The sequence below is a fragment of the Carlito syrichta genome, unplaced genomic scaffold (assembly GCF_000164805.1).
Source record: "Carlito syrichta isolate Samal-C Ts95f unplaced genomic scaffold, Tarsius_syrichta-2.0.1 Scaffold308316, whole genome shotgun sequence".
Classification (NCBI taxonomy): domain Eukaryota; kingdom Metazoa; phylum Chordata; class Mammalia; order Primates; family Tarsiidae; genus Carlito; species Carlito syrichta.
Window position 1 is genome coordinate 113,054 of NW_007252412.1, and position 21,225 is coordinate 134,278.

Here is a 21,225-nt window from a genome sequence, read left to right on the forward strand (position 1 = left end):
GTATCACAGAAACAAAGAACAGAGCACCATATGTTCTCACTCATAAGCAGACCTTGAACAATTATCATAACACTATAAGAAAGGAATTGGCAGTAGTGGGAAACTGCCAGGGGAAGGGAAGTTGGATTGGCAGTTGAAGGAAACTGCTAGTGGAGGGAGGGGTATACCTCATCAACAAGAGTACCTGCATAATTAACGTTTGTAAACCTAACCCTGAATTGTATCCCACATCTTTATAATAAAAGAAAGAAAGAAAATAACATGGGGCAAGAAGGAAGGTTGGTTCATACAATTCATGCACTGATATAACATAATCACTTGTTAGAGGTAAGGTACAAACTTGGTTCTAGTCTTTCTGGTGGTAAAATTAAGCATTTATAAAAATAAAAATGACATCTATAGAGTAAAATCTAGCTCAGTGTCCAGTGGAAGCACCAGCATTGCTGCTGCAGAATAGCATACAACCTAGGACAGTTTCTTGTAAAATCCTTTCACATCGGACATTAACATCATATTACCTCCCACCCCCTGCCTTTCAGTGAAAACAGTTCAAGGGTACCTTGATGCAGTCTAGGAATGTGACTCATTGCTGATCTTATGTAATTCAGGATTTAGGACTTTAGGTTGTCTATCTGAAGGAAATAAATGGACTATATTTTAGATAGTTTTCTGCTATATGCTTCCTCTCATCTAAGCTTTGGACTTTAGGTTGTCTATCTGAAGGAAATAAGTGGACTATATTTTAAATAGTTTTCTGCTATATGCTTCCTCTCATCTAAACTTTTTAAAGCTAAGTGTTGAGCCCATATATTAACACTTGGTCAGCCTGGAGAGTAGAGTTAAGCACAGAGCTCTCTGGTAGAAATGGCAGCTGGGTTGGTTCTAGAACTGACATCATCTTTTGGAAATGTAGAGCCTGAAATGATACTTCTTGAATTGAAAAGTTGTGCACATTCATTCATCCATTCACCCACTGATTGATTGATTGATTGATTTAAAAATACTTATTGAGAGACTACTTCTCCAGAGACATAGTAATATAGACCCAGGATCTAACCTCAAGAAGCTTGTGATCTAATTGGGGTTGAGACAGAGAAATAGACAACTAAATGATGAAGAGAGAGCTCTGTCAAAGACTTGAGAAGACATTCACCAAGGGAAGAAATACACTGAGAAAGGACTGACCTGATAGACTTGATTAGATTCTTCCCAGAAAGTAATTTGAATCTTTTATTAATTAACTTCCTAGTATTGACAATAAAATGAACAGGCAGCCAAAATGAGATACCTAATTCTATAAAATTATTAACTAAGATCCCATAAAATTATGGAACAGTTACTAAAAAAGGTAACTCTGTTTAAAAATAACCTATTGCCGGGCTCGGTGGCTCAGCCTGTAATCCCGCGCCTTTGGGAGACTGAGGTGAGCGGACTGCCTGAGCCCGCGGGTTCGAGACCCGCCTGGGCAGCGAGACCTCATCTCTACAATAAATCAAAAAATCAGCCGGGCGTGGTAGCACATGCCTGTAATTCCAGCTACTTGGAAGGCTGAGGCGGAAGGATCGCTGGAGCCTAGCAGGTCGAGGCTGCGGTAGCTGGGAGCGGCCACTGCACTGCAGTCTGGGCGACAGAGTGAGACTCCAACTCAAAAAAATAAAATTAAATTAAAAAATAAAATAAAATAATAATAAAAATAAGCTATTAATAGATTTATTGAACACAGTATATGCTGGGCACTCTGCTAACTACTTCAGATGTATTATCTCATTTCAAAACTTAACATAACCTCCACAAAACCCTATTCGGCTAAGTAATGTTGTTAGGTTCTTTCCATAGGTAAGAGAAATAGAATTAAATAACCTTTGCCCGATCATGCTGCTGGGGTAGCAGAGCTAAGGTTCCAACCCAGGGCCTCATTCTCCTTCACTGTCTGGCAGGAATTAGCAGGACCAGCAGCTTTTTAAAACTTACTCATGATTCATATCAATAGCTCATCTCCTTATTCTCTGTAATGGAAAAGTATGCCTCTCACTCATCTTAAGGTAATTTGAATTATTAAGAAAACAAATAACAAAAAATATGGTTTCTGTTAGATCCTTGCAGTCATAGTAAAGAGTGAATTCTGTGTGAACATTGAGGGCTGGAAGTTTATATAGATGAATGTATCTCAGGACCAAAGGAGGAAACAGCTGAGAGCAGTCCTACCTTATTCCCATCTAATTTTTTGACAAGTAGGCAAAGTTCATAACAGTGACCTCTGTTGGAATATTAGGGACTCTAAAATCCATATATTCCTTTGATAGGATGTTGGTATGAGAAGTTTAAGCTTATCAAGTAATAAACTATATACATTTGATAAAACACAACATTAGCTAATAGGTATTTACTAAAAAAAAAAAAAAAAAGTCACCCAGTGTCCAACTAGATAGCTAAGCAAATAGCAGACACATGCAGTGGTAGTTAGGGTGGCAGAAATTGACCATGGGTTGTTTTTCAGCTTGACCTTTATTTTAAACCTTATCCTCCAAGCAGAACCATCAGCTTAAACTTATTCATAATCAATAGAAAATGAGGAAACGGGACTCAAACCTGATCAGAAAGGAGAAAATAAGCCTCCCGAGTGCCAGCCAGAATCCTGACTTGCATGATGTTAACTGACCCAACTCATACTTTAGGTCCCTGCCCTTCCATCTGCTCTTACTAGTAGATACAACAACTAAGACTAGTGACTCCCAGATAAATTTATTGTATCTTTGCTTTTTGAGGGGAAAAAAAGATAATAATAAAATAATATGATTTTTGGTGGGGCTCCCAAGGTTTATTTTGAATATTGAGTCATCAACATGCTAGATGTTAGCTATTTGACCACACCTTACTGGGCAGGATCTGTTAATAGATCATAATTCAGAGAGTACTGTTACCAGGTTAGGAGCAACCTGCTGATGCAAAATGAGACCTCAGATGCCCATCCTCCCCCCAGCTCTCGAGAAACTTGGCAGCAACATTCACCTTCAAAAGATTCTGCTGTTCTCCTATGATTGTTAACTTCTCCAGATCAAGCATGTGGAAGATGAGCCATGGAATAACCACACAAAGGGTTAAAAGGAGGGAAAATAATCATCCAGTCCAGATAATCCAACCGAAGAAGGTGGGATGCAGAGGAAGGTTTATTTTAATATAATCAACACATGCAACCAAAACTATTTCCTGAATTTATCCTACAGGCAACCGTTCAGTACCACCTGGTTCTGCTCATAAATAATCAGCTGGAATTTTCCATTTAGATTAATATGTCTAAGACTGGCCCACAGGAAAGGAACTGATCCATTCCTCACAGGTTCTAGGTAGAACTCTATTAGATCTTACTGCCAAAGTCTCTCAGGCTGATTAATTTTGTCATTGGGCCTGGGGAATACAATAAAGTTAAAAGATAATAAAAATTAATTTATCGTCACAGCTGACACCTGTGCATTGGCATATACTTGTGGCAACAATTCTGAGTTGGAAATGAAATCAAGCTTAAGAAACGAACTCTGGAGTTAACATTCAAGGCTTTGCTTTTGCTACATATTAACTCTTCTCTGTGACTAGGGCTCTTAGTGTCTTTGACTCACTTTTTTCATCTGATAGAAGAATAAGTGTCATACCTATTTCATAAGTTTGCTGTGAAATATAAATGACATAATGTGAGTGGTAGCACTTAGGAAGTTGTATCTTGTTATGTCCAGGGTGTTATCAACGACTTTCACTATATGGTAGAATTAGTCATGACTAGCTTTAGGAATGAAGTGATGCTTCTAAAGCATACAGAATTATAGAGTCTGGAAAGGAAGGGTAGACAGATCATTTTCATTTGACTCACTAGTAGAACAAACAGTAAGGTGTGCCATGGAGTGTCGCGATTTCCAGTGCTGTGCTGGGAATCAGACCTGGAGATGTTTCCCAGCTCCAGGAGCATGAGACCTAAGAGGTCGGCCCCATCAGTGAGATGCTGGTCAGAAATGATGTCCTGGTCAGAAAGGGTCTAGGCTGAAAGCAATGGGGCATTATTGGACAGTACAGTGCTTCTCAAATGTTACCCAGCATCAGAATCACCTGGAAGGCTTTTAAAAACACATTGCTGGATCCTTCTCCCAGAGTTTCTGACTTAGGAGGATGTAATGAGACCTCAAAATCTGAATTTCAAATAAGTCCCAGGTAATATCAATGCTTCTGGTCCAGGGGCAACACTTTGAGAACCACAGAGATAATGTAAGAACTACAGATTCTCGGTTATAGACAACTTAATCTGATTCTGGTTAGCTTAAGGAAAAAGAGAATTTACTGGAGGGCTATTGGGTGACTCCTAAAACCAATAAGAATCAGATTCAGAAATGAGGGAAATCTAGAACATATCTGGTCCAAGCAGCATAAACTCCTTCACCAAGATGTCGGGGCATCTCTGACAGAATATATAGGCTCTGACTGCTTTTCCTCTCTTGTTTTACTTGAGTTAATATACAGAGTCCCTGGAGAAAGAGTCCATTTGTCACATACCCATTCCCCAGCTAGCAGTTGACAGGGTACTTTGAATTATAGATCCTCCAAGACTGCACATGATGAGATGCAACTAAAAGGACATTTGGGAATTATTGCCAAAGGTGTGTCAATGAATGCTTAGGCAGCAGAACAAAACTTAAGAAAATAGTCCTCCACATAGTAGGAAAGGTCAATTAGCAAGAGGGTCTGAATTTCTATGGGAGAGGAGTCTACACATGATCTAAATTGAGACTCTTATAGATTCTTAATTCAGAAAGTAAAATGGCAGTTGATAGCTTCTTTAGAGAAGGAAAGAAAGTTAAACCAACTTTTTGGAAGAAACTTATCATGGGTGCCAATGGTGTGCCTCCCATTCCCTGTGTGCCTTACCTTGAACTTCCAGTCTAAGAGGATCTTTTAGAATTGTGGTTCAGGAGCTTCCATTTTCAAAGACACACTCCTTTTTCCCATAGCTTAAAGCATGCTACATGATTTGTTTGAAAGATTCCTTCATATAGAGGTTTCAACTTTTTAGTTTATTATGAAATATTTTAAACATATAGGACAGTATAGAGAATAACATTAAACTTGAGTGCCTGCCAGTCAATTATCCAGATTTCTGTTTGAAATAATCTCATTGAATATTATAGAAATTTAGGCCCTGGTCAAATCTTGTGAGTAGCTAGATGCCAAGAGATAGGATGGTCATTGGGATGGAGCTGAGCATGGGAGCCAGACCTCTGGACTACTGCAGATAATCAGATCATCAATGATGGGAGTGAAAAAAAGCTGAGCACTTTTGCCCCCCAATACTAAATATAGGTAAAAAATGAATTCAATAATTTCAGAGGTATTAATTTTTAAAAATTTTTTCCTTAAGATACCTAGCCTTACCTCAAGTTGCCCTAACATGAACAATTATCTTTAAGTGATCATAAGCATTCACTTCAAATATTTATTTTATCCCATGCAGGTCTCTAAGTGGATAAGTAATCATGTGGGAGGGAGTGATAAAAACACTCAAGGTACTCAGCCCTGTTATGGCCCAGCCTGGGTACACATATGTACATTGGGAGTGGCAGCTCTTTATAATTCTTTTAAAAGTATAAGCTGTGACTAGGCACAGTAAAATTAATGGAATGAGATTTTAATCTTCAAAGTATTAACAAATGCTAACTCTGAAATGTTAATTCTTGTATCTTCTTTCCATTTCATAGCTATCAATTTAATTATATGATTCAACTATTGAGTACTAAATGAATGAACTCTGAATAAAAGCAAGCCAAGACATTAGGTTGTTAATTTTCATGTTAGGACCATGTTTCCTTGAAAAACTTTTTACTTCACCTGAAATAGGGGTTTCCAACAATTGTGTTTTCTTTCTTTGTTATTTTTTCCTTCTATTTCCACTTTTAGAGATCCTTACTTTTTGCCCCTTGCAAGTTATACCTTGGAAGTATGAGTCTCAGATTAAAGTAATGCCTTACATAACTGGTGTCTTCAAGGAATACAATCCTTTTCATAAAGTGATTTTTCCTTGAGGTATAAAGTATCCTCCTTATAAGAGCCAAAATAATGTTACACTTTAATTTAGCCATTTTAACAATTCATTCAATGAAATCTGTACAAGGCATTGAGCCAGACACTATGGGAGGCATGCAGATAAACAGGCTTGCTCTCTGTTCTCCAAGGACTTGTGGTCTTGGAGAAGAGATAGACCATATCAAATTATTCTATTGTGGGGCATAATGTGATATAGGTACAGAGAACTGCCGTGGAAGCACGAAGGAAGAATGTGTTGTGTCTGGGTTTACGATCAGGGAGAACTTCCTGAAAGGACAGATGTTGATAAAGAATGGGAATCTGGAAAACTCAATGACAGGGAAACGTATTCCAGGTGAAAACGAACTAAGAGCAAAGCCCCCAGAGCAGGGATGCATGGCATACTTGGGGGTCACGGATGTATGATGGAGATTAGGCAAGTACAGGGTTCAGGTCCTGTTGGCAGGCTGGACCTCATTCTGGGATAATAGCAACCCTTGTCTCATTCTAGGCTTTGGAACAAAGAAAACGACATGATCAGAGTGATAGTGAATTCAATTCAATTCAGCAAAATGTATTGGGTGACTACAATGTCCCTATCACTGTATTTGGTAAAGTGGGTTCAGAGACACAATGTTGGTGCTGCCTTCAATAAGTTTAGAGTCTAGTGGGGGACAGATATGAGTATATAAACAGATAATGTCAACAAAATGTGTATTGAGCTCTGTTAAATAAGCAGGAGACCACTGGCCGGAGGCTGTCTCCTTATTTTCAGTGCTTGCTTAGCAAACTGACACCTAATTTCAAAGTGTAATTTTTGTAACAAATAGCTAGGTTTCAGTCAATCACAAATAGCCAAGCTTCAGCCAAAAACAGGCAGCCAACTGATCAGACCATGCCAAAATTAGGCAAATACCTAGTATAGTCAGTCAGGTATTTTCTCTACTTTGGATTTGTGTTTGGTCTATAAAAACTTACTGCTCACCTGCTGGACCAAGCTCTCTAATTCACTTCTGGTTCTGAGTACTGCATGATTGAGAAATCTTTCTTTGCTGAAATAAACTTTGTTACATTTAATTTGTCTCACTCTGTTGCCCAGGCTGGAGTGCAGTGGCAAGATCATAGCTCATGTAACCTCGACCTCCTGGGCTCAAGCAATCTTTCTGCCTCAGCACCCCGAATAGCTGGAACTATAGTCAGTGTCACTACACATAGCTAATTTTTTAACTTTTTTGTAGAGATGAGGTTTTGCTATCTTACCCAGGCTGGTCTTAAACTCTTAGGTTCAAGTAATCTCACCTTCACCCCTCGTGTGAGCCACTGCGTGCATTCTTAGTTTTTCTTTCTTTTCTTTTCTTTTTTTTGAAAGCAGGATTTATTGAGAGGACAGAAAAGCTCCCACAGTGGAAGGGAACTCAAGGGGGTTGCCCAAGTTTTTCTTTTAAAAGCTCAAATAAACTACTAAGTAAACTGAAAAAAGATATTGACTAGCACTATTATAGCAGGGAACTTGAATACTCCACTAATAGCCCTAGATAGATCATCGAGGCAAAAAATCAACAAGGAGATCCAGAACCTAAATTTGACACTCGACCAAATAGACTTAATAGATACCTACAGATTGTTCCACTCAACAACCACAGAATATACATTCTACTAATAACATACTCCAAGATCAATCACATCCTTGGCCATAAATCAAGCATAAACAAATTCCATAAGGTTAAAATATTGCCATGCACCTTCTCAGACCACAGTGGAATAAAAATAAATATCAACACCAACAAAAATTTCCCCAAAGCCCACAAAGACATGGACACCAAACAGCAAGATGCCAAACAACTACTGGATCAAAACTGAAATCAAAGCAGAAATCGAAAGATTCCTGGAATCAAATGAAAATGAAAAACCTATGGGATGCCATGAAATTAGTACTAAGAGGGGAATTTATATTTCTATGAGCACACATTAAGAAAAAGGAAAGATCAGAAGTTGAGAGCCTAACAAATCACCTAAGGGAGCTGGAAAGAAAAGACCATCAAAACCTCTACTTTAGCAGAAGAATCCAAATGACCAAAATAAGAGCCCAAATATGGGACATAGAAGACAAAAATATCATAGAAAACATCAACAAAACAAAAAGCTGGTTCTTTGAAAGAATCGACAAGATTGATGGACCCCTAGTCAGAATGAACAAGAAAAAGAGAGAAAAAGCCCAAATAAGCACAATCAGAAATACAAAAGGAATGCTTCAACACTACTGGTGGGAATGCAAACTAGTGCAACCTCTTTGGAGGACAGTGTGGCAATTTCTGAAAAAACTAGAAATTGACCTTCCATATGACCCAGCAATTCCCCATTGGGAATATATCCAGAGGAACTCAAATTATTCTACAAAAAAGACACCTGCACACGTATGTTTGTTGCAGCTCTATTCACAATAGCAAAAACATGGAACCAACCATGCTGCCCATGGAAGCTGGATTGTATTTTAAAAATGTGGTACATATACATAATGGAATATTTTGCAGCCATAAAGAAGGACAAGCATATGGACTTTGCAGCAACTTGGATGAATTTAGAGTCAGTCATACTCAGTGATCTATCACAGAAACAAAGAACAGAGCACCATATGTTTTCACTCATAAGCGAACCTTGAACAATTACCATAATACTATAAGAAAGAGATCGACAGTGGTGGGAAACTGCCAGGGAGGGGTTGAGATTGGCAGTTGAAAGAAACTGCTAGGGAAGGGAGGAGCTCAACTCATCAACAAGGGTAGCTGCATAATCAACATTTTTATACCTAACCCTGAATTGTACCCCACATCTTTAAAATTAAAAAAAAATACAAAATAAATAAATAAATGAAAAGCTCAAATAGATGTACCTAAAGGGGGCTATGGGAACTCTCAGAAAGTGATCTGGGGCCTAAGGGAGAAGAAGTTGGTCCCTGACAGGAGTCTTGCAAGGAGAGTAAGAGTTATTTGAATGAAGAGTAGAGAGAAGGATATTCTAGTCCCAAAGAATACTATGAGCAAAGTCAGGGAGCATCAATGAATTCTGGGCATATAACGAAAGACAGAGGCTCTGTTTTACCAGTGGGCTTAGTCCGAGGCATAGAGAGGGTAATAAGGAAGAAGAGGAGATGAAGGACAGAGATAGTGCTTTGAAAACTTCACTTAGGGTGGAAACCAAGAGACTACTACAGAGGTCAAGTCCTGCCAATGTTACATTAAGAAGACATAGTCCAAGCAGAAATTACACACCTTACACATAACTCTCAAACCCTTAAGGGAGTTCAAGTATATACTGCCAGGCAACTCTTATTAATACTTCTATTTACTTATGAATCTTCAGCATCTCCAGAGCTCTCAGGAGTCTTTCAGTGTCTTATCCCAGGAGCACCCTCTCCCCATCTTACAGTGTTCCAGTCCTGCCATCTTGGTCCCTTAATCCTCTTTCTCTTCTCTGCCACTCCAGTAGATCACATTCTCTATGTGAATGTTATACTTTGGCTCTGTTTGGTTTTCTACACCCATTTTAAACCTGTACACATAGATTTTTATCCTTTCTCTTCTATGTAAACAGTGCTTGATGGTGTCAGAGAAAGTGGGCTACTTTATGATGGAAAAGGGGCCAGTGGAGGGCTCTAAACTCACATGTGTTGATAATTTAGAGCAAGTCCCATTAATTAAAACTTCTACGATCAGAAAGAGCTAGGGAAGTTGCAGTGTAATTGAACAGAAGACACAGAAGCACGATAACTTGTAGAAGCATACTCAGGGCCTGACAACCAGATGGTGGCAGAAAAATGCAGGATTTTAAAACTGCTTTCTAGTGTGAATCTAGGACAAATCACAGTAGTGTAATATTATTCTCTATGGCTGGAGAATATGGACAGGGAAACATTCAAGAGCTGAAAATAGAAGATAATAAATTTGACTATGTATATGCTGAGCCTGAGGTGTCAGCAAGATAAATTCAGGTCATATTTAGGAAGCAGACTGCTTCCATTTGATGCCATATGACAGTAGTCGCCAAACCTGCTTGTTATAAAACATCATTTATGATCAAACACCTTTGGGAAAGGACCTGTAAAAAGAAAGATCCTTGTTTGTAAATAGATAAGTGCTGTGAGAAACAAGCCCATTTAACTTAACTTCGTTTCCAACTCCTTTACTCACCATTTTTTTTTTCAGAATATCTATTAGCAGCTTATGGAATGTTTTCTCCAAGGACAATGCTCATTAAAACCTAAGGAGCTCTCTAATCTGGGGATGATTAAGATAGAAGGAACTTAGTGGCGATGAAGGTTATCGTTTATTTGCATGAGAGTGAGAGTTGGAGCCTTGTGAAATGGTGAATTACTAAGAGTGAACAGAAAGAGAAAAAGGAATTGAAAATAGAACCTTTATAAATGCCATTGAACACCTCAAGAGGCATGTAGAGAATATAATTTGGAGAGGCAGCAAGTTGTAACAGAAAAATCATGAGTTTCGGAGTGTGACAAGTGACCTAATCTTTTTAAGATTCAGTTTTCTTACCTGGAAAATAATGCTCATCTTGTCGGGTTTTATTGAAATTTAAAATAAATAATACATGCAGCACTTTCCAAATAGAAGACATATAATCCACTCTCAGTAAACACTATTGTTAACATTGTTTTCACTTACGTTTTTCTTGATAAATTGAAGTACAACCTTGATGAATTCAATGCTATCTTGAAAAGTGAAATGTTGGACAATTACATATGAGAAATCTCACTCATTGCTATCAATACCCTAATACAAGGACACAATCCCATTTCAGACATGCTTAAAGCAGTCATGGCAGGGTGCTGGGACAGAATCCATAGAAACTAAGCAATGAAAGAAGACACCACAGGAATTTCTCTAAGGCACCAGTGGCTATAATTTTTTCATCTGTTTTCATAAATAGAGGCTGGGAGTTAATATCAGAACCTTAGTGAATACCTCCGCTCTCCTTATAAAATTTTGAGCTCAAAATTCCCTCCATGTGAATGGCTGTAGGTATTCATCTGTCATGGGGCGACATCCTCTGACAATAGTCATTATCTGACATCCTTGGGGGCAAACAAGGGGAGAGGCAACTGCAACAGAACACTGGGCTAATGAGAAATATTTCTGTCGGAATGTGTCACAATGCCACAAAGGCAGGCTTTAGTCATTTTCAATATTAGTCGATTAAGCATTCAGGCCAATTAATATTCTGAAGTTAGTTAAAAGCTCTGCTAACTGCCACAGCATGTTAACTTTTCTCTTCTCCAGCACTAAAATGGGGCAGTTACCAAGATTTTACCCAAGTTAGTTCAATTGAAACAACAAAGGGATGGTCATTAGAGTTGTTGTTTTTTTCCAGTGTTTTCTGCAGATCGTCTGAACTGCAGCCTCTTAAGTCTCAGGTTTGTCCGAGGATCTGAATGTTGTTAAGACTGGTCATTAACATGACTAGAAGTCATCCCATAGTAGCCGGAATGGGAATAGACAAGATGACGAAAAACATGGTAAGCAAGTCTTTGAGGAGATGCCTAGGTCATTAGGGTTGTTCAGATCTGGGAAGAAGCAGTGGCAAGTTGACTGGCTTATGGGTGTGAATATATAAAGGCATTGTGGCAGAAAATGCTCATGAGTTGTTTTCTGAGTAAACATAGGCTAGAGTATAAGTGAAATTTGCCCTAGAAATTAATGTGGTCTTTCTTAGGGGAGTACCTGCAGGAGAAAATGGACAATTATGTACTAGTTGTTTTACATGGTCACTTACCTAAAAATCACAAAACTGGAGCAGAATGTAGATAGATGATGATGATGATAGATATAGATAGATAGATAGATAGATAGATAGATAGATAGATAGATAGATAAGCAGTGCTGTGCAAAGTGTCATATAAAGACTGGCAGCATAAACATCTCTTGAATCTAGAATCACCTAGAAGTACAAATTCCCAGGCCCATCCTAGGCATGTAGAAAACAGAATCTCTGGATAATTTGCTTTAAGAAGGTTTCCGAGTGATCCTTACATACAGTAAAGTTTAACAAGTACTGCTCTAGACCTACATTCAATGTGTCAATAGTTGCCATATCTCTCTACTTCTATTCACTAAACTAGCCTGGCTTCTTTGACAGTCTGCTCTTAGTTCCAGTTCTCTTATCCTTACAATACCTGATTAGACTATCTGACTATATATGAGTTGGTTTGTGATTTTTATCATCTGCAAAAATCAGGATTTTATTTATGAAAACTACTCTGATTTATAGCCTTGTTATTTGGTTTGCACAGGCAAACTTCATTTATAACTTCTGGCAAATTTCTCTTCATTTCTAGGATGGCAATGATATAAATAAAGGGATGAAAAAAGAGGAAAACACTTACATGAGCTGTAAGTTGCTCCTGAGAAGCTTTTACTTCAGCTTGCAATTTCTCAATACACTAAAAAGGAAAAAGCTTAGAAACCAAGTGCATAACTCTTCCTTTCACATATTCAAAGTATTCACATATAAATATGTACCAGTTCCTGAATTTTGTGAATGGCAGCGTTATCTCAGCTAGAAGACAGTTTTGAAGATCATCATTGTAGAAATCATCCTTCTCATCCCTATTCCTCTTTCATTCTATGTAAGAGCCCAAGGACAAAACATACAAATGTGTTAAGAACTAGAAAATGTTTGGGGAAAAATAATGTTAGTTCAATGTGCTACAGTTAGTGCTAACACCTTATATCATACATATATTACAATTTCACATAAAAACATATCCATATATCCCAAAGGCAGATACAAACCCCTTTAGTTTAACAAGAGGTAAACTTAATGATACATATGTAAATGTTCAGCGATTAATCATTTCTTATAAGGTAGTTGATTAAAAACATATGCAAAGTGGTACTACCTAGCCAGGCTCCGTGGCTCAGCCTGTAATCCCGCACTTTGGGAGGCTGAGGTGAGTGGATTGCCTGAGTCCGCGGGTTCGAGACCCGCCTGGGCAACTTGGTGAGATCTCATCTCTACAATAAACAAAAAAAAATTAGCCGGGTGTGGTAGCGCGTGCCTGTAGTTCCAGCTACTTGGAAGGCTGAGGCGGAAGGATCGCCGGAGCCCCGCAGGTCGAGGCTGCAGTGGCCGGGAGCGGCCACTGCACTCCAGTCTGGGTGACAGAGTGAGACTCCAACTCAAAAAAAAAAGTGGTACTACCTACTTGTCTTACTACACAGAAATAAACTATTCCTCAATGTTCAACCTTGACAACTAAGAAACACGTGTGCAGTTAATACCATTTACAGAGTAAACAGAGTATCCATTATTTCAGTTAATACTATTCAAAAGGATCCATATTAAACAAACTTTAAAACTACTATTAACAAAATTATTTTTGTATGTCGACATTCACCAAGGAATAAAATTACTTTCAGTAAATACAAATATTATTATTTACCAACATGAATGTAAAAACATGAACTTCCAATGCAGACTGATATAGCTTTGCAGAATTGTCAGTTTATATAAAATTATATAACTTTAAAAATAAAGATGATTTTACTTCTACAACATACCTGGTCTTTCACAAGAACATTTTTTATAATTCACCACTGGCTTCCATATGATTCAAAGCCTCTAGTTTTTCCTTCAGCTGGGAAACTTTTTAGGCAATTTTGATTTTATTTCTTCAGAAACTGCAAGCTAAAAATATTTTCTTGTAAAGGTATGTAAAGTACAGTGATATTTTAAAAGCTTCTTTTAAAAGTTCAACTTATTAATATGCTGCCTTTCACCAATATCTATTAAATATGAAAATGACTTCTGGAACAATCCTCATAAATAACAAGTAATGCTCAACATTGTAGAGCAAAGGAAATACTCTATTTATTTTAATAATTAAGATTTTAATTAGTTTAAATTAATAATTATTAAAATTAACTATTTTAATAATTAAGAGATGAGACTACATAGTTACAGTGAGCAAAGAAATTTTAGTGCAAGAATCTTTTCTTTTTAATATATGTTTTTTATTTTAAAACTGCGGGGAACAGTTAAGGGTTAGGTATATAAATATGCATTGTATAGGTATCCTTGTTGATGAGGTGTGCCCCCCTGTCCCCTGACAGATATTGACTACCTTTAATCCCACCTCCCTTTCTCTCCCTGTCCCCGCATAGTTTCCCTCCACTGTCAATCCTTTTCTTATAGTATTGCAATAGTTGTTCAAGGTTCACTTATGAGTGAGAACATGTGATACTCAGATCTTTGTTTCTGTGAGAGATCACTCAGTATTATAAGCTCTAATTCCATCCAGGTTGCTGCAAAATTCATGATTTTGTTCTTTTTTATGGCTGTGTAATATTCCATTGTGTATATATGCCACATTTTTTTAATCCAGTCCTCTTTCGATGGACAGCATGGTTGGTTCCATGATCTTGCCATTGCGAACAATGCTGTGATAAACATACATGTGCAGGTATCTTTTTTATAGAGTGATTTGAGTTCTTCAGGGTATATTCCCGGTAGGGTTATTGTGGGGTCATATGGAAGGTTGATTTTTAGAGCTTTTAGGAATTGCCACACTGGTTTCCACAGAGGCTACACTAGTTTACATTCCCACCAATGGTGTAGAAGTGTTCCCTTTTCACCACATCCTCTCCAGCATCTGTTATTTTTTGAGTTATTGATAATGGCCATTCTGACTGGAGTTAAGTGGTATCTCAGTGTAGTTTTATTTTGCATTTCCTTGACAACTAGTGAGGTTGAACATTCCTTCATGTATCTGTTGGCCACTCATATGTCTTCTTTTGAGAAGTGTCTGTTCATGTCTTTTGCCCATTTTGTAACGGAGTTGTTTGTTTGTTTTTTTCTCTTCAGCACGTTTGAGTTCCTTGTAGATCCTAGATGTTAGGCCTTTGTCAGACATGGAGTTGGCAAATATTTTTCCCAGTCGGTGGGCTGTCTCCCTGTTCTTTTGATGTTTTCTTTGGTTTTGTAGAAGTTTGTCAGTTTAATGAGGTCCCACTTGTCTATTTTATCTCTTATGGCCCATGCATTTTGGTTTTTGCTCAGGAATTGGATGCCAGTTCCAACTTCCATAAGGGTGTGTCCTGCATTTTCTAAGGTTTTTATGGCTTGAGGTTTTACATTTAGGTCTCTGATCCATTTATAGTTGATTTTTGTGCATGGGGATAGATGGAGTCCTGTTTGAATCTTTTGCATGTGGTCAGCCAGTTTTCCCAGGACTGTTTACTGAATAGATTGTCCTCTCCCTGGTGGTAGGTGGTAGAGGATTTGTTGAAGATGAGTTGGTTGAGAAATTGAGGTTTTGCTTCTGGAATCTCAATTCTATTCCATTTAGTGCAAGAATCTTAACAATCACTTTCATTGTTTCAATATTGCCCTTTATTTGTACATTTGAATCTGAAACCTGTATTGTGGTTTATATATGATTCTTCAAACTTGACTTTTGGGAGCTACAGCTCTCTGGAAAGAGTGAAGTTCTGACTCCCTTGGAAGTTCACCACAAAAGCAACATGGTGCATGGAACTGAGAGGAAACACAGGGATTCATTTGAAGTCTGATCAAAGGCAGATCTAGGCTAAACCACAAATAAAAGCATCTTAGCAATGGCTTTATCTTTGTTTGACTGCAGATTCCTTTTGAGGAAAGTGATAGTTTGATAGTCCCTAGTCCCTAATTCCCTTGGAGAGCCTCTGGATGCACTTCTTTCATTCAGACAACTTATTGTGCTTTTTCTCTCTAGCTTAACAACAATCCTGAAAGAGTCTATGAAGAGTCCCTGAGAGTCCCGAAAAGGGACATACAACAATTCATTGAACAAATGTTTGTTCAGTTGTCACCCTCCACAACCATTGAGTTACATACTGGGGATTACAAAATGTCAGGGCAAGAGGGATCACACATGTCATGAACTCTTGGATATGCCATGTGGTTCTCAGTGACCTGGGAGACCTGTGGTGCTCTTCATGGCCACTAACTCTAGGGTACATGGTGGCTTGGGATTGCAGTATGGCTTCTCTGAGCACGCTTCTATCTTGTTAGAGATACAGTATAGTGTAAAGGTTAAACACACAGATTCACAAGTCAATTCCTGTGGGTAAAAGTCTCAACTTTGCTATTTACTATCTATTTGATTTAGGCAAGTTGCTTAGCCTCTCTGGGCTTGATTTTCTTTCTTATCTGTAAACGTCAGCAAGGATAGAAAGACTATCACTTACTTCAAGAGTTGCTTTCCAGGATTACATGAGTTTATATAAGAGAAATATAACAATGCCATGAACAGATCAAGAACATAGTAGCTCTTATTACATTTATTCTTCTACCTCTTCTAGATCACAGTAAGCATTCTTCTGGGTTTCATCTTAATATTTATTATTTATCAAATTATAAAACAAAATATCTGAATGCATCACAAGCTTTTTCAGCTATATATCCTGAACTCAAACTGTATTTGGTTTGCTCACTGCCTGCACCCACTCTAATCTTCAGAGAAAACCCTTTCTATGTCTCAGATTATTTTCTCTCAAATATACTCTCTCAATTGGGCCCATTTTGTCTGATCTGTAATCCAACCAGTCGCCTTATGGTTGTCTTTCTTTTAAACCTGGCTTCTCACTGGGCACAGTGACTCATGCCTATAATACCAACACTTAGGGAGGCTGAGGTAAGAGGATTACCCAAGCCCCTGGGTTCAAGACCAGCCTAGGCAACTTGGTAAGACCTCATCTCTACAATACAAAAAAAATTAGCCAGGCGTGGTGGTGCATGCCTGTAGTTCCAGCAACTTGGAAAGCTGAGGCAGAAAGATCACCTGAGCCCAGCAGGTCGATGCTGCAGTGGCGATGAGCATGCCACAGTACTGAAGCCTGGACGTTAGAATGAGACTCCAACTCAAACAAACCAACAAACAAACAAAAAAGCCCTGCCTTCTATTGCTGTCAGACTTTTATTCATCCACTTAGCAGATGGCAGATACTCATTTGTTCAAGAAGTTAGTTGGATACTTATTACATGTAAGAATTTGGAGATTAAAAAAATGAAAATAATGTTATTCCTATCCCCCAAAAGCTAATATTTTAGCCAGAGAGTAAGACAAATTAAAAACAGCTATAATATGAAACTATATAGATGAATAAACAACATTAACAATAATTAACATTTATTGGGCTCTTAGTACATACCATACATTCTGTGGAGGCCTTTGCTTTCAAATTTATTTCAGTATCTCAATTTTTTTTTTGAGTCAAAGTGTAACTCTGTCACCCAGGCTGGAGTGTAGTGGCAAGCTCATGGCCACCACACCCTCAATCTGCAGGGCTCCTTCCGCCTCAGCCTTCCAAGTAGCTGGAACCACAGGCATGTGCCACCATGCCTGGCTAATTTTTTGATTTACTGTCTTGCCAAGTTGCCAGGCTGATCTCAAACCTGTGGGCTCAGGCAATCCTCTAGCCTCAGCCTCCCAGAGTGCTGAAATTACAGTCATGAATCATCACTCCCAGCTCAGTATCTCAATTTATCTTTGAAACCCCCTGGGAGTTCATGTTATTACTATCCCCATCTTGCAGATAGAGAAATTGAGTTTTCACGAGGTTATATAACTTACCCAAGGATATAGCAAGTAAGGTTCTGGAATTCAAGCTTTCAGTTGTGGACATCAAGTTTAATGCCCTATACCCAAATTTCACCCTAACTACAGAAGTAGGTCCTAGTAATCATGACAACCCATCTTCTCTGCTGCTGACTGACTTAGAAATAAAGGCCTAAACTAATCAGAGTCAAGCTTTCCTGAGGCAGTATCTATTGTATAAGAAGATATGACATAATTTGAGTTATCCATACTGCACAGTAGTGGAATGTGACTTGAAGAAACACCCTCTCTCACCTCCCAGATGTGGGTGTTACTATAGTCATCCTACAAACAACAGAGAGACCAGGCATATGATTAATCTACACTCATAAAAGAAGAGAGAACAACAGAAAATCTTGTTATTGATGACATTATTAAAGTGTTTTATCAATCAATCTTGAAGCCTACCTACCTTGTGACTTTTATTTAGGAAGCCAATATGTTTTTTAATTGTTTAAACAGTTATGTTTTTATTACTTGCTGCCATGAGCATTTTACTGATATATTGTCTAGTTCCAAGATCTCGTGCTCTTGATCACAAGTGAGAAAAATCTATGGAAAACAGCAGTAACGAACATCTATCTGGTAGTTACACTATACCAGGAATTCTGCTGGATGCTATCTATATATGTGACCTTTTTTCATTTCTTGAAACCTATAAGCAATTTTCCTTAATTTTTATTATCACCTTTCGAAAGATTGAGGAACTAGATGCTTTGTGGCGAATTAACTTTCGTAAGATCCCACAGCTAATAAGAAAACGTTAAATAACCGGGCTCAGTGGCTCAGCCTGTAATCCCGCACCTTTGGGAGGCTGAGGTGAGTGGATTGCCTGAGCCCGTGGGTTTGAGACCCGCCTGGGCAGAGAGACCTCATATCTACAATAAATCAAAAAATCAGCTGGGCGTGGTAGCGCGTGCCTGTAATTCCAGCTACTTGGAAGGCTGAGGCGGAAGGATCGCCAGAGCCCAGCAGGTTGAGGCTGCGGTGGCCGGGAGCGGACACTGCACTCCAGTCTGGGCAACCGAGTGAGACTCTGACTCAAAAAAAACCAAACAAACAAACAAGAAAAGGTTAAATTTAGACTACATTGGTCTGCCTCCCATCCCTGAGTTTTACATCAGATTCAAACCCTAACTCTGAGACTGCCTGCCATGATAAAGGCTGTAATGTTTTATCTCCTAATTATATGAACTTCAGCATTCTTTCTCATAATGGTGACTTATGTACCTAAAGGAAAAATTTTTTCCCAAGATCTAAGAACTTTCTGTCCTACCATCTTGTTTCCTTTTTATAAAGACATCAGCCCCATCTGTTTCCTCTTGTTTTGTTGGGGGTTTCTGACTGACTAACCCTTTGACTGAACTATGTTTGGCTCAGATTCAGCTTAACACTAAGAAATCTTGACTTGGAGTCAGGAGACCTGTGTTTTAGTCTTAACCCCACAACTCACTGACTTTATGATCTTGGTGCCCATAATAGGATTTTACTATGCCACCTTGCTAAGGTAGTAAGGTAGTTCTCCAGTCATATATATTCAAAATAGATTGCAAATTCCCCAGAAGGATGTAGGGAACTTGCATCTTACAACAGGATGCAATCAAATTAGCCAGGAGTAATCTTTGCTAAGATTTTTCCATTTATTTAATTTTTGAACCATAAGTCCTAATTCTCATATGTAAATCCCATGAAAACAGGATAAAAAGACATCATTGTTTTCTCCTTTTGTGGACAAGTTGTAGCAATAACCAATAATTTGCTGTTGGATTACATTATATTCTGGTGAAGTTGTTTATCAGCACAGGACAATTAGTATTTCCTTAGTCCCCTTGCAAATGGTCCATCAAACAAGCCTAATAACCCAGAAGGAAAAAAATATATGAGATTAAAATAAAAATTATACAATGAATTTATTAAAATGTAAGCCCTGCATAAAGACTACTCTACTGCTGAATCAAAAGATGTTAGCTGCCATCTTGAATTCACTTTATTGTCTTGATTGGGGTATTAACGCTTTTCAAAGTCTACTTCTAATTCAGGAAGCTCTTAGGAATACTGCCTAAATTTAAAATTAGTTATGGTATAGGAAACAAGGCATTAAATAAATAAGAAATTCATGCTAACCACTGCAAGATATCAGAGTTGAATTTTAAAACTCTGGAAACCTTGGACATTGCTTCCTTATGTTTGTTTATTTATTTTTTAAACAAAAATTTCTTAATTTTACAAAGTAACTCTTTTGAAAGTGCACAGATACAGAAAGCTCAGTTTAGGTTGGTATTAGGTATTTGCTTATAAAAAAGGGGAGTAGAAATGAATCCATTCTTTAAATGATCAGTTTTTATATATCTGAATTAGCCACCTTTGCTGAATCATGGTTCACATGACACTGAGGAGCTAATATTCTACCTCTGCAATGCATGAAGACCAGGTCCTTGTGAAGAACAGGTCCTCCTCCCCTCATGGTCCTAACTAATTTGAAATGAGGAGATAATTTAACGACAGGAAAAACATTCATTTTAAGAATTGTGTAAAGCAAAGTAATAACTTTCATATTATACATTTGAGGCTTCGTAAACTTGCTCAGAAATTTCAACTTTCCATATTTACCCCAATATTTAATAAAAAGCTAAAAAAAATTGTAATACATTGACAATCAAAAAAAGATAAATTAGATTCATTGTACCATAGTGATACATCAAGAAAAGATATTGATATACTTTATAATTATACTTAAGTAATAGTTAAAGTAAAATTATTTGGATATCACAGAAGATGACAGAGTAGAAGGCCTAGGAATTGGTCCTACCATAAAAATAATTATTGAATTGACAACAACTGTCAGAATCAACCATTTCAGAACTATGGAGTGTAGCAGGATGCTTTTAACTCCCAGAGAAGTGATTGATGAAGAAAGAGACTGATATTCATGGAAATCTGTGTCAGGTCACTAACTGACTGCAGAAATAATGAAATAATGAAACAGAGACTTCAGTGAGCACACATGACAAGGAGTACAATCTTTGCCAAATTAGTTCAGAAAACTCTTGAAACAAATGGATGACTGCAATCCTCAACAAACAACCACAATTCTTGTAGTGAGGGAAGAATTTGATTTCTAGAGTTAATATGTTATAATATATAAAATGTTCAGTTCTCACCAAAAAAATGACAAACTTTACAAAGTAAAATATGGTCTATTCACAAGGAAAAGAAAAGGAATTTACAGAAACTAGAGAGTAAAATCCAAACTTATTGGACAAAGACTTTAAGTTAACTATCTTAAATATGCTCAAAGAAGTGGAAGAAATCATAGGTAAAGAAGTAAAAAAATCAAGATAGTGATATATGAGTAAGTAAGGAATATCATTGAAGTGACAGAGATTATAAGAAGGAATCAAGTAGAAATTTGGAGTTGAAAAACACAGTAGCTAAAGTGAAAAATTCACCAAAAGCGCTCAATAGCAGATATAAGCTTGCAGATAAAAAGATAAAAGAATCAGTAAACATGGAGATAG

At 37.7% G+C, this 21,225-nt stretch overlaps 1 protein-coding gene across 1 annotated transcript in view; it reads right to left on the reverse strand.

The window, feature by feature from the left end:
* CCDC192 (coiled-coil domain containing 192) overlaps positions 1-21,225 on the reverse strand; it is a gene marked incomplete at its 3' end in the record, with an annotated part of 177,818 nt that overhangs the window by 88,672 nt on the left and 67,921 nt on the right. The window contains 4 exon segments of the mRNA XM_021716216.1: positions 12,455-12,511; positions 13,632-13,663; positions 13,666-13,722; positions 13,725-13,758. Coding sequence (XP_021571891.1) covers positions 12,455-12,511; positions 13,632-13,663; positions 13,666-13,722; positions 13,725-13,758 — 180 coding nt within the window.